This window comes from Priapulus caudatus, unplaced genomic scaffold (assembly GCF_000485595.1).
Source record: "Priapulus caudatus unplaced genomic scaffold, Priapulus_caudatus-5.0.1 Scaffold1005, whole genome shotgun sequence".
NCBI lineage: Eukaryota > Metazoa > Priapulida > Priapulimorpha > Priapulimorphida > Priapulidae > Priapulus > Priapulus caudatus.
The window spans coordinates 15680-30573 of NW_014578066.1; the positions used below are offsets into that span (position 1 = coordinate 15680).

The window sequence follows — 14894 nt, forward strand, 5'->3', positions numbered from 1 at the left end:
GTCGCACAAGTTCATTTCGCGTAATAGCCCATTGAAGGCATTAACACTAAAAATATCTATTTCTAATGTACACATTATTATTATACTTTAGAATGTTTTCTAACACCTAGTGTGGTCAATTCCATCAAATCAAGATTTAAAAGCATTTAAATTTGTGATTTAAATAGAACTATTATGTTAAATTAAGCCGAAAAAGTTGAAACAAAGCCCTTTTTTCTATCGCGCAATGATCCACCATTTCTCAGCCGATTTCCCTGATTTTCACATCTACATTTAGATCAGCCTTGGGCGGAGCTGCGTATTAATACAGGTTTAGTGTATGACGTCGTCTTTGACCAATTAAATGCTCTAAAAGACCTGTAAACATAGTTCCTTTGTTGCTATACGTCACGTCATTTTTAGTAAAAGCGCTTCCGTGATTGGCTGAAGTCACGCTCATGTTCGAAAGCGATCGTAAACAAAGGAATTATAAAAATTGTCGCGTTAAAGAGGACCTGCAATATCTATTTTTATGCGATTATATCTAATAATTTTGGTATATGTTGGGGAGAAATGTCTATATTTCACGATAGCATGCATAATTCATCTGTAACACGGTCAGCTGGCTCACTATTACACATTTCCGAAGATTGCGTTTGAAAACGGCGCCGAATTTCCCAGCGGCGGATGTGACGTCATTTGAAGAACATGTCTGACACGAACGTAGAAAGTAACATAGCGCAGAGCGATTTTTTGACAGAATCAGCAAGTGAAAGTCATGATAATGAAGATATTGAGTTCTCTGAGACTGGTGAAGCTAGTATGGAAGGAGAAGTAGTGATTGGCCCACATATGTATGAGCCAGATGCATCGGATGAGGAAGTAAACGACGTCGCAGGAAACGTTGAAATAGTGACTAGTGTGAGACTAAACGTCGATTGCCTGAGTGAATGGTAAGCATAATTTTTACATGTTTAGTGAATTACTGAGAAGTTTTCAGAAGAATGATAGCCTAATGTACCTGTAGTACTGAAACTATAATACTTTTGTAGTGACTACTCAGTAACTGACTAGTAGCATGCCCTACTAGTGGCAAACTGTTAGTTACACCTCGCTGTACAATCGTAACAATGGCGATGACTCCAGCTTGTTGACGTGTCACGTTGTCATGTGCAAGCTAGATCAAAAAGCCGTCGGTCAGCGGTGGGTGTGTACTAGTCTAACTTGTCTTGTGGCCGTTGTTAAGCTATAGTATGGGCTCAAGTCTGAAGTATTATTTATGCACCCTCTATATTTAGTTATTGCAAATTAGCAGTTGTAATGTTTAGCTGTTAATTTATAGTTTCTATTATTCAAGCGGCACACGTTGCTCAAATGTACATTTCGTAGCGCCCTTTGCTTAGTCTACATATCTGCTGTACTCGTCTATCTACCTACTGTTGCTGAGAGGGTCTATGTCCCCGGGACTGCCGGAACGTACACTGGTACTATTAATATGCCGAACCGTACCTCGTCTACTCCACTAACGAGTCTAGGGAGTCGCTAGGCCTACTCCCTAATCGAACCCTAACCCTAATCCTAACCTAACCTAACCCGACCAGGCTGTGTGACTAACGTCAATACACCTAGCAAAATCTAACCTAGCATACCGTTTCTTGGAGCTAACCCTAACCAATATCAAATAGTGACCAGGGTACGTTCCGGTAGTGACGACGTCGTAAGCCCGAGGGTACGTTCCGGCAGTACCCTGGGTGGACATAGACCCTATGAGCCCTACTGTTGATGTTACTACTATAAAAACGTGGTGCTTAAAATAAAATGAAGCACATCTGGCCAATATGAATATTTTGGAAGTCTTAAATAACAATTCTCAAACCACCATCAACCCTGTTTTTGTAGAGTTCTGTCTAGAAACAATTTTTCATTGTATGTAAATTTTCTGTAAACATAAGGAACCAGTAATCTATATAGCTATTGGAAACGATAAAGCATTATCAATATGAACTATAAATTATTATAATGTGCAATGCATTGCATGCATAAAAAATTGCATGTACGTGTTACACATATAAAGTACCAAGCATGTGTAAGCAAGTAACTAAAACATGTGTAAAACTACATGTATACACAGGCTTGATTTGCAGTCTTAAATAAGACTAGGTGTCGGTAAACTATTTCTGAAACAATGCTTACTTACCTTGTCTGTGATCACACAATACACTATATGCATCGCGATTATGAAAAAATAGTACATTGTCAAGATATTACCTGGAGGAGCTAGAAACAGTAGTGCCTAAACAACGCTTTGTGTAACACCAATAGGTGTTACTTTTAGGCTACAAAATAGCATCGACAAAATAACTGGTTTTCAGAGAAAAAATCGCAGAAATAAAAAAAGTTGTTATAATGGAAGACAAAGTTGTGTCGTTCACGTAGAAAAGATACTCCGATATGTGCTATACAGACAGCATGTGCATACCGGTATCGAGTACGCTTTCGAAAATTGATAGGTACCAGTAAATCAGTATACCAATGCTACCGATTTGATATTTTAATAACACCATATCTTGTTTTTAACAGGTGTGTTTGCTTCAACTGCCAAACAATGACCACGGCAAGAAAATGTGTGTGCTGCGCAGAAATCCCAGAGGTGGTTGCTAAAATAGCAGAAGCTCAGATGACAAATGTAAAATGCATCACGGATCACCCTGGTATGCAAGTCGTGTGCCTTGACCCATGGGCCTGCAGGTTGCATGGTTTGCCTATCGACAGCAATACCGCGGTAATGCATTTGAGGGACCTATGCATGCAAAGTACCGCCACATTGCATACCGACAGCTAGTTCATTGGTGCTTTGGATACTTGGGGAGAGACACTATGGTGGTTTTACCAGCATGTGCCATATCTTGTATCCGCGCGCACTTTCCACCACCAGACGAGAAGCCATGCCTTTTCAAGGGATTCCAGCCAGCAGCACACCAGCACTTACCACACCTGAACTAGTACACACCCACCGCTGACCGACGGATTTTGGATCTAGCTTCAACATGACAACGACAACAAGCTTGAGTCAATCACCATTGTACAGCAAAGTGTAGCTAACAGTTTGGGTATTTATATTCACAGAAACGTAACTAACTGTCGTTTGGCAATATGTATTGCAATCACATGCACTAATTCACAGCCAAAAAACTTTTGCACTAAGCATTACATTTATTCCTTTAATCTCCAGATCATTACCCATTTTTTAATGAACAACTGTTGTGACAGAATTGTGATGAAATTTGCAAGTAAAAGTAACACAACGTTAACAACATTGTTTTGTTATTATTTTAATATTTGTAAAAACAGTATAAGCACAAATAACAGGATCAAACGTAATAATTGCACAAGTTACATGACTTCCGGATCAATAGTAATAGCATAATTTTAGAACTTTCTCGGATCAAACATGATAGCATAAATTTTAAGACGTCCCGGATCAAAAGTAATAGCATAATTTTAGAACTTTCCCGGATCAAACATCATAGCATAAATTTTAAGACGTCCCGGTTGAAAAGTAATAGCATAATTTTAGAACTTTCCCGGATCAAACATAGCATAAATTTTAAGACGTCCCGGATCAAAAGTAATAGCATATTTCTAGGACTTTCCCGGATTAAAAGTGTTAACATAAATTTTAAGATGTCCCGAAATAAAATGTAACAGCATAATATCAGTACTTTCCAGGACCGAATATAATAGTAGCATAATTCTTGGATTTCCCCTGTCCATGTCTTATAATTGCACAGTCCCCTACATATCTGTGGGTTTAAATCGTTTTTTTTGTTGCTTAATGATGTCTATTTTATCTGGCTTAGCATATTCTGCAGCAAGTGGCGGAGGCTCTTGGGGGATGCTCCGTTTCAGAGTGGCCAGTTCATGATACACCATTTGAAAGCACTTTTCAACATAACCTGGAAACAGGCAAACGTGTGCAAAACTGTGTTAAAAAAACACAAAGTTAGACTAAATCGGAAAAAAGCTTTATTGTGCGTGTGTCTGTAACATATAATCCATGAAGTAAACATTGTGTAAGAAAAAGATACTATGGCTATTTATCTATGCTGACAACTGCAAAATAATCACTGTGTACATACATACCATATGTTTCTTTGACTCTAACAGGGCGCAGAGAGTATCCCCAGACTTGTATTTCGGGAACGCAACTTTGTACCTGTGTTCGCCTTCTTTCGTTGTTGCTGTTGGCCGGCCTGCATTTTCGTTGTAATGCAGCGCAGCAAGAGTGATTCTACAAATGCAAATGATCGATGCTTTGAAGCAACCTAAAAAGTACACTGATCTGGTTTCATCACTTAGTGATCTGAAAATAGTTCGTTTTGAGATGTTTGCTCATAGAACATTTCGTTCTTAACAAGAGCAGTCATAAATTGTAATCACCTGCTAACCATTCCTGTGTGTGAGAACTTGTACATTTTGGGGGCAAACTGGTTAACCAGGCTGTGGTAGGATTCGACCCCACTGGTCTGGCCAATAGACGACATCTTCATGATGTCATTTATGAACATCGTTTTTGTAATTGGGTCCACCAGCTGTTCACATGCTTCACTTCCTTTAAAAAAACATATTAGGGTATGGCTTTGTAATTAGGTGATGAGGTACGGTATGAGAGTATGGTGTAACCGAAAAGGACGAATCAAGTTTTTATATCAACAATTCCAACAAGATTGGCACAAAACGCAACAATTAGGGTATTTTTATTTATGTAGTAGGTAACACCTGACAGCAGGTTTGCTGGATGAAGGGTGGACAGGTGGTGGTTAATAAGAGCAGTGTTCACTCATTCACATTCCTGCCAAATCAATTAGTCGTAAAAGTAGGTAATTTGATACTCATCCAGAGACCAAACGGGGATGATGTTACCATAATATAAAAAAATGGGTAATTCCAATCTGTTTTGTTATCAGTGAACAACAGCAGAAGAACACGATATACATTGTTTTCCGTATTTATGGTTACTGACCTGGTTTAAGCCATTTCTTCTGCTTGGTGAGTGGAGGATGTGAGCACTTGTCATGTCTGTTTTGGATGTGGTCGACACAGGCCAGCCATTTCTCTTTAATTTCCTCCCCATCTTTTGAGGATAGGGCACACCAGTATAGATGGCATTTCAAGCTCTGAATCCAGTCCTTAATAGCCCCAAGATTCTGTCTCCTGGATAGCGCTTCCATTTTTTTGGTCATTCCTTCGCACACAAAATAAACAGTGATTAACTGTAGAAATTAACTATTTAAGTAGGGAGTCCGTACCCTCAAAAAGAGAGAGTCCGCAGCAAAATGAGGGAGTCTGCAATCTAAAGTTCAAAACTAAAATATTAACAATAACGCGTTCGACATTGCAGGACATTTGCGGTGCACGTCTGCTAAATTTTCTTGGGGACATTTGCTGGAAAAATACGATAATTCCGCGAGGCAATGCTGTGGAACGAACTAGTTAGTGCATATAGCAGAATTTTCAGGGAGTCACACGGACTCCTGAATATGTAAAATCAGGGAGTCCGAAAATAAATTATTTGACTCCGGACTCCCGTTAGTTCCGCACCCTGTAGCGGATTTGCTATAGCAGATGAGAAATAAATAGGTTTAACCGGTCCACCTATTTACAAAATTGTCACTCCTACTCTCTAAACAATAATATATATTGTAACAAACCTAACTGTTGCTTTTACCTTTAACAATGTGCCAGCAGTCAAAGCAATGTTTGATGGCCCAGTTTTCTCGTACCCACTTGGCAATTTGTCTGTGCCTGTCGCTTATAAATGCAGTGGTGTTGAATGCAGATAATTCCTGCCGACATCGCTTCAGACCTTCTAATTCCATGTGGTAACTGCCTTTGGTCTCATTGCTCTGAAAAGAGCAAATTAACCAGAACAGTTCAAGTTATAAACCAAATTGCTGAAGCACGAAGTAATACGTAGATGAATCTCACAAGACAAAATTTACCAAATATACTCAAAAATATTTGCTCAACAAAGATTTGCCAAAAAATAATGAAGTGTCGAAGTGATCAGAAACTTAAATTTTCTTTGTACGGATGTTTTCAGATTTTGAGCGGATCTGTTGGTTTATGAAATAACAAATCTGTATGGAGACCTGAAACTCGGGTCACTGCAGCCCTGTAAACGCGTTAGCGATGTGCTGCAGCCGCTGGCTGGTTCGGTGGATCGTTACAGCCCTACAAATTAGACTAGTAAGTGACACAGCTATTCAAACAAAATATGTGCAAATTTGATAAATCAATTACCTGGACTAACTGCAATGACAAGATCTTATTGGTGCCAACTTCTAGGAGACAGTAACTTCCAAATTTTGCTGAATGTCCCATAGAGTCACATCTCGCATCTCCAGCCAAGGTTAAGTCCTTTCCTTCGAGTTTTGCAAACAGTTTTTCCTGACTTGCCTTCCATGTTTTTGATACAGCATTATGCAGGTAGTGGCGCTGGTGGTGAAAGAATGTCCGGGCTGCGTGGCATTGGATGTTGAGTAATCTGAAAAATGATCAATTCAAGAGTTATGTGGTAATAAGACTTTCAACTCAACTATAACTTTGTCAGCTTGACCTTCTTCATTCATCTGAGTGATATTTTGCCCCATGTTGTTCACATATGAAAGTTACACGTATATATAGAATTCTTCGTTATAAAAAAATACTTGATAATCTTTCATGTACACGTAGAGTACACATTCCTTGACTTTATATATCAAATAATGGTATGAACTACGTGGTTAAACTGTACTATATGTTGAAACATTTTTACTCATTGCCTGGTATACACTGAATTTCATAAATCAAATCAAATGTATTATCCTCTCACTTGAAAAGTCGTAGAGTTTTGTTCGGAAGGAGACCAGTAAAAGCTATGGCAGCACTGAGCAGAATGTTCAGGAGTGGGATGTTCCTAATCCTGGGTTGGCTGTCCCACAGGTGGGTGTAACTGCAGCTCGGACACACCGTCTTCACAGTTACCATTGACCCACGAACTTTTCTGTAGCGTTTGTTTTCTTGCCTGCACATGATGCATGATGTAAACAGCATCAATAGTGCAGACTGGAAAACAACGTACTTCTTCTGTTTGTGTGGTTGTTCCTTGTCATCATCTCTGAAAGTAATTAATATCCAAATTAAGTAATTAAGTTCCACATATATAGCTTACAGTAGGTCCAAAATCAAAAGTAGTAAAAACAATTGCAATTGCAAGATTTCATGATAACAGACTTGTATCGTGTTCTAATAAAATAAATTGCGTTTTTTCACTTCACGTTAAATTAGTAGACAGTGTAGAAATAAGCTCTTATAATTACATCATTTCCTCAAAGTGCTCGACATCAGGATCTTCAATGGTGTCTGGAAGATATTCGATGTCTTTGTCATCAGCTGGTATATCTGTACTATCTGATTCGCTATCGCTGTGGGGAGTTGGAGTTTGATGTCTAATTTTAGGCTTAGTGGCATGTTGAATTCGAAATGTTGTCTGTGTTCCCCGTGTTTTTTTGTGAATGGCAGGTTTCGTCGATTTTGGTCTCCAAACAAGAGTCTGAGTTTCTAAAATAAAAATGTATCAAATTAAGTTTATAAATTTCAAGGTAGCCGGGGATAACTAGGGGTAATATGGGTGGGGTTTTAAGCTGGTTTATGGGAAAAACCGTTCTAATTCAACTACTCGTGCCAAGCATCCTTGGGGGCCCACATCCCAAATGTTTACATATTTATAACATGGTTTACAAACATATTTAATAAATACTAAACCATGAATATTTGATTTAGCATAATTTAAACCTGCTTTTAACTGAAAAAATGCATTACACCTAGAATCTTGTTTCCCTTCAACACTCTTCAAGATTATCTTTTCTATTACAATTCAATGTACTTACTCTTTGAGAGTGTAGTTAATTTTTCCACATTAAGAGGTATGTCTGCACCCTGCTCTTCGCCTTCGGTCTCAGTCATCTCTTCATCATCATTACTGACATCACTTTGACCAGCACTAGGCCTGCCAGTGTCATAGATGAGCTGTGAAACCACTCTCTTCCTCTCTCGTTTGATGGATGCTGTGCGGGAGCCAGGGGTGCTACCAGATGTAGAAGGCTGCGGTGTTGCTGGTGATGATTGAGGAAGCACGACGTGTATTGATGGAATCACATCGTGTGCTAACCTCAGCCTAGAAAGACGTTATGAATCCATCATTTACTTACTCTACTTCAATACGGATTTAAGACAAATTTATTTCATATAGATCTTTAATAATCTCAACGTCTAAATAGCGTCTAATAGTTATACTAACAACAACGTGCATGATTCAGTAGTATATATAGTATGTTACAATGTCATAATATAAAATATCATATCATACACACACGCACACGCACACAACAGACACGCGCACGCATGCACGCACACACGCACCGGGCTGTGCCACACCACGAATGCACGCGCACACTCAGACACACAGCACGCACCACTGACACACCAGCACAATTGCACGACGCCACACACATAACAGCGCCCACACATACTATATATATATATATATTCGGTATAGTCCCTTGGACTTTGAAGACTATTAGTATTATTTACGAGGTTATGACGTTACACTAGTTCTATATTATGAAGAAACCCCCGGGATACACGGGTACAAAATCACTCTTCAACTAGGCCTAGTACGTGCCTGTTCAGCTCAGCTGGACGCCAGGGCTGGTGTGGCGTGTGCAGCTACGTATAGTATACGTACGGGACAGATACATTATTATTATATAGAGAGGGCACGAAAACTTTCAAACATTGTATAGTCAGCTGCTATATAATCCAGGTATATCTACATCACAGAAAAAGTTTGCTTACTGCTTCGCAAATCCTTGCTGAAAAGCCATGAAGTTAAGGAAGCAGTCCTCCGTGAAGTGCTTCATACACAGCACGCTCGAGTCTGACACCGCCCACTTCGCTCGCTTAGATTGGACAAATGATGTCCATTTCTTTCTCTGATTTTCGTCTTTCGGCCACTTGTATAATCCACTACCTGTGTGCGAGCAATTGGCCGCAACACATCTGCGTGGCATCGTAAAAATTAGATAAATTTGACTCGAAATACAAACTCGCTCGTTCACTTCTATAGTTAGCGTCGCGTAACTAGGCGAGCTGCGTTCTTCAAATGACGTCAGATCCGGAAATTGCCGATGTTTGCCGAACGCGAGTGGATTTTGACAGGTGATGTTTCAAGGGCCATAACTTAATTATGCGCGATTTTTCACGAAAAAAAACAATCAGAATGCCAGACAATTATTATACTCATGTTTATTTATCTATTATTTGTGGTTTTTAGAAAGACATTGCAGATCCTCTTTAAGTTTCATGTGTATTATAGCTTGTTCTTACGTGTTTATTGAGATTATATTATGGAGTTATCCAAAGAACTTGATGTGGCGAGTTCTCTGAACAATTTGCGTTCATGTAATCTTGAATTTGGAGCCAACGCTCAACAGTGGCAGACACTTGTTGAAGATTATTTTTGTGCCCCTACTGGCACTAGTCCTGAATCAGATGAGGAAGTAAGTGATGAGGGTAGTGATGAATGTGAGCTTAATTCCCACAATGAACTTAAAATTGTTGGTCAAAATGAATTAGGCCTAAGTGATATATCTAGTGCCAGTCTAGATGGCGAAGCCGCCAGTATTGATGATGGTGATGTCGAGGATGCCGGCGATGATATTGTTTTTGATGAAATCGCAATCGTAATGGAAAATGTAAGCATCGTAAATCATGAGGACTATGCAGGTGAAACCGAAAAAATTGTCAATTTTACATGTGTTGTAAAGTCTTCAAAAAATAGCTGCTGTCTCAATGATGGCAATCCGTGTTGCACCGCATTGTCGACCGAATTTATGCATGAACTGCGAACAACTATGTCCAGCCTGCCAGCGTATGAAAAGGACTTGATACTGTTAGGCAAACTTAGTTCTGGTATCAATATGAAAGAAACAACCGCATCATCAAAAAGAAAAAGGCAGACACAACGAAAACATCAAAGAACATGTTACTGCGTTGAAGGAACCCGTATCTGCCGAGAGACATTCAAGTTCCTGCACTGCATCAGTCAGGACAAATTGACAGCTTTACTGAAGCACTACAAGGAGCATGGATTGACACCACGCCACAAAAAGTCCGGAGGAAAACAAAAAACTAACGCAAGATTTTTAACGTTTGAAGATGTATCAAGAGTTGTTACCTTCATCGTAAATTTTTCTGAAGTTCATGCGTTAGTACTACCTGGACGAGTACCGGGATTCAAGCGTTTTGACATAAAACTGCTTCCATCGATGTACACCAAAGCAAGTATTTGGCGGCTCTACCAGTCAGCAATGAATGCAGAAGGGTATCGTGCGGTGAAAGTTCATTCCTTTCGGAACTTGTGGCGGTCCCTTGTACCATACATTGTTATGACAAAACCGATGACGGATCTTTGCTGGACATGCCAGAAAAATAATTCGAGGATATACCGAAGCATGAACATACCAGAGGCTGAAAAGTCAGCCGAGCTCTTGAAGCAGCAGGACCATTTGGTCAAAGTAACGCTGGAGCGGACGCTATACCAAGACATGGTAAAGAAAGCCTCTAATACATTCAAGGATAGTGCCATAAAACTAGGGAAGAATGCACCAATGTCTCGGGATATAAAGATGCATTACAGCTTCGATTACGCGCAGCAAGTACACTACCCTAACGACCCATACCAGCCAGGGCCAATGTATTTCCTAGTGCCAAGGAAATGTGGCATCTTTGGTGTTGCTTGTGAAGCGGTGCCACAACAGGTGAATTTTGTCATTGATGAAGCTGTGCTAATATCGAAAGGTGCCAATGCTGTGATAAGCTACCTAGATTATTTTTTTGACCACTACGGCTTCGGTGAAAAAGACTTAGAATTGCACTGTGATAACTGCAGTGGTCAAAATAAAAATAACTTTATGTTGTGGTACCTTGCGTGGCGCATAATTAATGGACTACATCGATCGATTAGCTTGAACTTCTTAGTAGCGGGACATACGAAATTTGCCCCCGATTGGTGTTTTGGGCTTGTTAAACAGAAATACAGGCGTACAATGGTTTCATCGTTGGATAATTTTGTAGATGTCGTAAACAGTAGCACGATAGTGGGGACAAATATTGCCCAGAAAGTTGGAACTTCTTCTGGTGATGTTATTGTCCCATACTATGACTGGAATAAATTCTTGTCGCTGTACTTCAGAACCGTGCCGGGGATTAAGAAGTTTCAACATTTCCGGTTTGATGCAGCACATCCAGGTGAAGTATTCCGGAAGGAATATGCAGATTCGGCTGAGGAAAATTTTCAACTACTAAGAGATGTCAACAACTTGCCCCAAGCATCGAAGCCTGGAACAATACCACCCCCAGGATTATCATACGAAAGGAAACTTTATTTGTTTGACAAAATCAGAGAATTTTGTTCCATTGAGACTCGCGACATTACATGTCCTGCACCTGGTCCAGCTCCTGCTATAGTTAATGATCCTGCTGTAGTTAATGACTTTGTAGCTCGCAAACCAGCAAAGCGTCCTGGGACTCAATTAGATCAGGGTAATCTAGTACCGAAACGTGGTCGTGGTGGACGTGGACGTGGTCGACGCGGTCGTGGAGGAGCTCCAACCTAGTGATTTTGTGAATTTTTGTAAAATCAGATATTAATACATTAATCGGTAGCACGCTGTATAGTTTCATTGTGGAAGTGGTTTACATGAAAACTTGTTTCAAAATTTTTTTTTAATAAAATTTTTAACCACGAAAAAACCTTATTTGTTGTGCATACATTTTTTAAAAAGTTCTAGAATGCATAAAATATGGCGGTGTAATGACCCATAAGACATTCTGGGGCAGTTTGGCACTTATAAACTGATGGTTGCTAAGGACCTTTTCTAATTTAGGTTGTTTAATCTTTAAACGCGATTTTCTCAAAATTGAGTTTTCAGCCTTATGATATTCAAAATGCCATAACTTCGTAACTAATCGACCGATTTACAAAAACTTGATTCCAAATGAAAACTGAAAGTGTCAGCTATATGGCGGCCATAAAAACTCCGTTTTAAAATTTATGTCAATGTGACTGATTTTGCTATCACCGGTCACATATTTCAAATAGAAGCCTTTGTGCATTTTGTGAAGATTGATCTTGTTCAATTACTTAAAAATTCATGCATTTTTGTTTCAGGATATTCCTGATGACGAGGTGGAACTAAACCTTCGATCGAGGGAGCTGGATCCACCGAAACTTGTGATCTTCAAGTCGGAGGACATTATCAAAGGACAGTACATTGTCGCTGATGGAACATATGTGGGCTGCTGTTCCACGAGTGGAAATGTGGCTGTCATTGAGCTCCTCGCTGTGTATTATGTCTTGGACCTCGAGTACCCCAGGTGGTACGCGCAGGTACTGGGCATCCTTCAGACACATCTGTTGAGGCTTCAGCCGTATTTCGGTTTGAAGAGTGTCAAATACAAGAAGTTTTCGACCGAACTGCATCAAACCATGACCGCTTTAGAATCTCGTGATTGAGACAGCAATGGCAATGGGCGCAGTCAAACTTCTGGTCACTCCACTCGTACCTGGACGCCGGCTTCTCCCAAAGCCATCTCTTGCCAGTGAAGCTTGGGCTCAATGCTGCTAACTCCTCGCCCATCGCCATTGATGGAGCGTTTTTCGCCTGCCTACAGGGCCGAGCACCAGATGGCACCAATATCACCGCTCGCTCCATGGTGTACGTCAGCCAAGATGTAACTGATTTCTATTTATCCTACAAGACCATGCTGGATCTAGAAATCATTAACAGGAGCTTTCCCTCAGTTGGTAGCGCTCGGTCGGGCTCAGGAGATGCGCAATCTGCAGCAATGTTTGCCTCATCAACCCAACCCCTGTGCCCTCAACGCTGGCTGCAGTGCACAACACGATGAGAGCATCACATGCAGTTGCCTTCAGCACAGTGCGGTACCTCATGGCCACGGGCAGGAGCTATGGGCCTCATTGCAAGTCTTCGCGAATTCTTTGCAACATTTGGGGTGCCGGAGGAGTTATCCAGCGACAGAGGGCCGGAATTCACCGCCACCACCACTCGCGACTTTCTCTACCGCTGGGGCATCAGCCACCAAGTCTCATCCACTCACCACCCTCAGTCAAATGGGCGGGCGGAAGTGGCCGTGAAGTCAGCAAAGCGTCTCCTACGGTCAAAAGTCGGTCCGACAGGCGTGTTAGACAATGACAGGTTGCTACGTGCGCTGCTGCAGCTCCGCAACACCCCGGATCCGGACTGCAATGTTTCACCAACCCAGATCGTCTTTGGGAAACAGCTGCATGACTCATTCTCTTTCGTGAACCGCCTGGAGAAGTACTCAAACCCTTTTGTCCACCCAGAATGGCAAGAGGCATGGCACTCGAAGGAGGTCGCGCTACCAGCGAGATTCGTGAAGTCGTCTGAGAGCCTGAATGAGCATGTGCGCCCCCTGCGTCCCATACATGACGGCGACAGGTGCTTCATCCAGAATCAAGTGGGGAACTCAAAGTTCACATTTTTTAATACCTTAAAAACAAACTATCTTTATGCATTTTCAGAAAATAATACAAAATTTAATGCGAACAGAATGCAGCCAGAGGCTACAAAAGTTCAGGACTCAGACCCCAAGAAGCGTCCAGGCATTACTGCCCTCAACAGGTCTCATGCTACTAGCAGAGGACATTGTAGGCATTTTTTTCATAATTGTACCAACAGCTATATTAGAATATAACATGTGATTCTAGCATTAAGATGAAAGTAAAGTTGATTTTGTATTCAATACTTCTTGAAGACTTTTTAATGGTTAGAAAACTTCTATATTTTATCAGTTAAATTTGGGTGAGAAATATTGGAGTACCATATTTCCCATCTTATAAGATGCACTTTTTTCTGAAAAATTCCCTCAAAAATCACCCTGCAACTTAGCACCCGAAGATTCCCAATTCTTTTTCCCAAAAATACCTAGCTAATTATAGGGTGCGTCTTACCACTTGTAGCGTCATATTAAATATATTTATAAGTCTCTCTATCATTCCAGGTGCCTGAAACCTACACGTTCATGAAACCTCATATTGTGGGACGCAACGTGCCAAACAAGATGTTTGATTTAGTTATGTGCCCAGAGGTAATTTACCCTAAATAATGCAGCTCTCTTTTTCTTAATTATCCTAAACTTTGGGCTGCTCATCCACTACATGTATAGATACCACAAGTATAAACGTGAGTGTTTTTACTTGCCATTGTGCTTTAATTTCAGTGATGTTATTTTGTTTTGAAATTCTTTTATATAATTATCTTTTTCAGATTCTCGTAAGAATGGTCATGAAGAGAGAAAACATCAACCGGTTGGAGGCAGACCTCCTTGTGCACAAGGCTGGCTCAACTGCAACAAAAACTTCTAAAGCAACATATTAGGAAAATAGATCTCAGTTAAATTTCTGCGCTCCTTCCTCCCGTATTCTGGGATGACCGAGCTGTAGATAGTGTCATGAAGTTGAAGCCATTTGGAATGGACGGTGACGTCATCGGTTGGGGGTCTCCATTGCCTCTTGGAAATTGTCCACGAACTTTTGGATTCTTTCAGGGTCGTTGGTGCAGCAGGCGTTAATGCGTGGACGACCTTTGCTTTTGGCGTGGTGAATCTTCTTAGGCAACAACCTCACTATGCTTGCAACAAGGGAGTGATACCCCTGTTAAAGAAACCGGGCCTTGACCTTGTTTTTAAAAATTACCGCCCAATCAGCAATCTCACCTATGTGTCTAAACTGACGGAGAAAATAGTATTTGATCAAATTTACAATCACA

At 40.6% G+C, this 14894-nt stretch overlaps 3 protein-coding genes across 3 annotated transcripts; 2 read left to right on the forward strand and 1 right to left on the reverse strand.

The window, feature by feature from the left end:
- The first annotated feature begins 489 nt into the window (after positions 1-489).
- On the forward strand, positions 490-3117 carry LOC106814918. The gene is made up of 3 exons (XM_014819301.1): positions 490-932; positions 2560-2761; positions 3106-3117. The coding sequence occupies exons 1-3, from the start codon at positions 688-690 to the stop codon at positions 3115-3117; spliced, it is 459 nt and encodes a 152-aa protein (XP_014674787.1). The 5' UTR covers positions 490-687.
- Positions 3118-3295: 178 nt separating this feature from the next.
- On the reverse strand, positions 3296-8337 carry LOC106814924. The gene is made up of 9 exons (XM_014819306.1): positions 7911-8337; positions 7341-7581; positions 6854-7138; positions 6283-6526; positions 5708-5885; positions 5003-5224; positions 4420-4591; positions 4123-4270; positions 3296-3935 (listed from the first exon to the last, which is right to left on the reverse strand). The coding sequence occupies exons 1-9, from the start codon at positions 7984-7986 to the stop codon at positions 3885-3887; spliced, it is 1617 nt and encodes a 538-aa protein (XP_014674792.1). The 5' UTR covers positions 7987-8337; the 3' UTR covers positions 3296-3884.
- Positions 8338-9386: 1049 nt separating this feature from the next.
- LOC106814923 lies at positions 9387-12173 on the forward strand. The gene has a single exon (XM_014819305.1). It carries the CDS (start codon positions 9429-9431, stop codon positions 11697-11699), a length of 2271 nt encoding a protein of 756 aa, XP_014674791.1. The 5' UTR covers positions 9387-9428; the 3' UTR covers positions 11700-12173.
- Positions 12174-14894: the final 2721 nt, after the last annotated feature.

Coding starts and splice junctions, on each gene's coding strand:
- LOC106814923 (XM_014819305.1), top strand. CDS start 9,429: ATGGAGTTATCCAAAGAACTTGATGTGGCGAGTTCTCTGAACAATTTG.
- LOC106814924 (XM_014819306.1), bottom strand. CDS start 7,986: ATGACTGAGACCGAAGGCGAAGAGCAGGGTGCAGACATACCTCTTAAT. Junction 4,592..5,002: donor GAAGAAATGGCTTAAACCAG/GTCAGTAACCAT, acceptor GTTTTTTTAAAG/GAAGTGAAGCATGTGAACAG. Junction 4,271..4,419: donor CACACAGGAATGGTTAGCAG/GTGATTACAATT, acceptor TTGCATTTGTAG/AATCACTCTTGCTGCGCTGC.
- LOC106814918 (XM_014819301.1), top strand. CDS start 688: ATGTCTGACACGAACGTAGAAAGTAACATAGCGCAGAGCGATTTTTTG. Junction 933..2,559: donor GTCGATTGCCTGAGTGAATG/GTAAGCATAATT, acceptor TGTTTTTAACAG/GTGTGTTTGCTTCAACTGCC.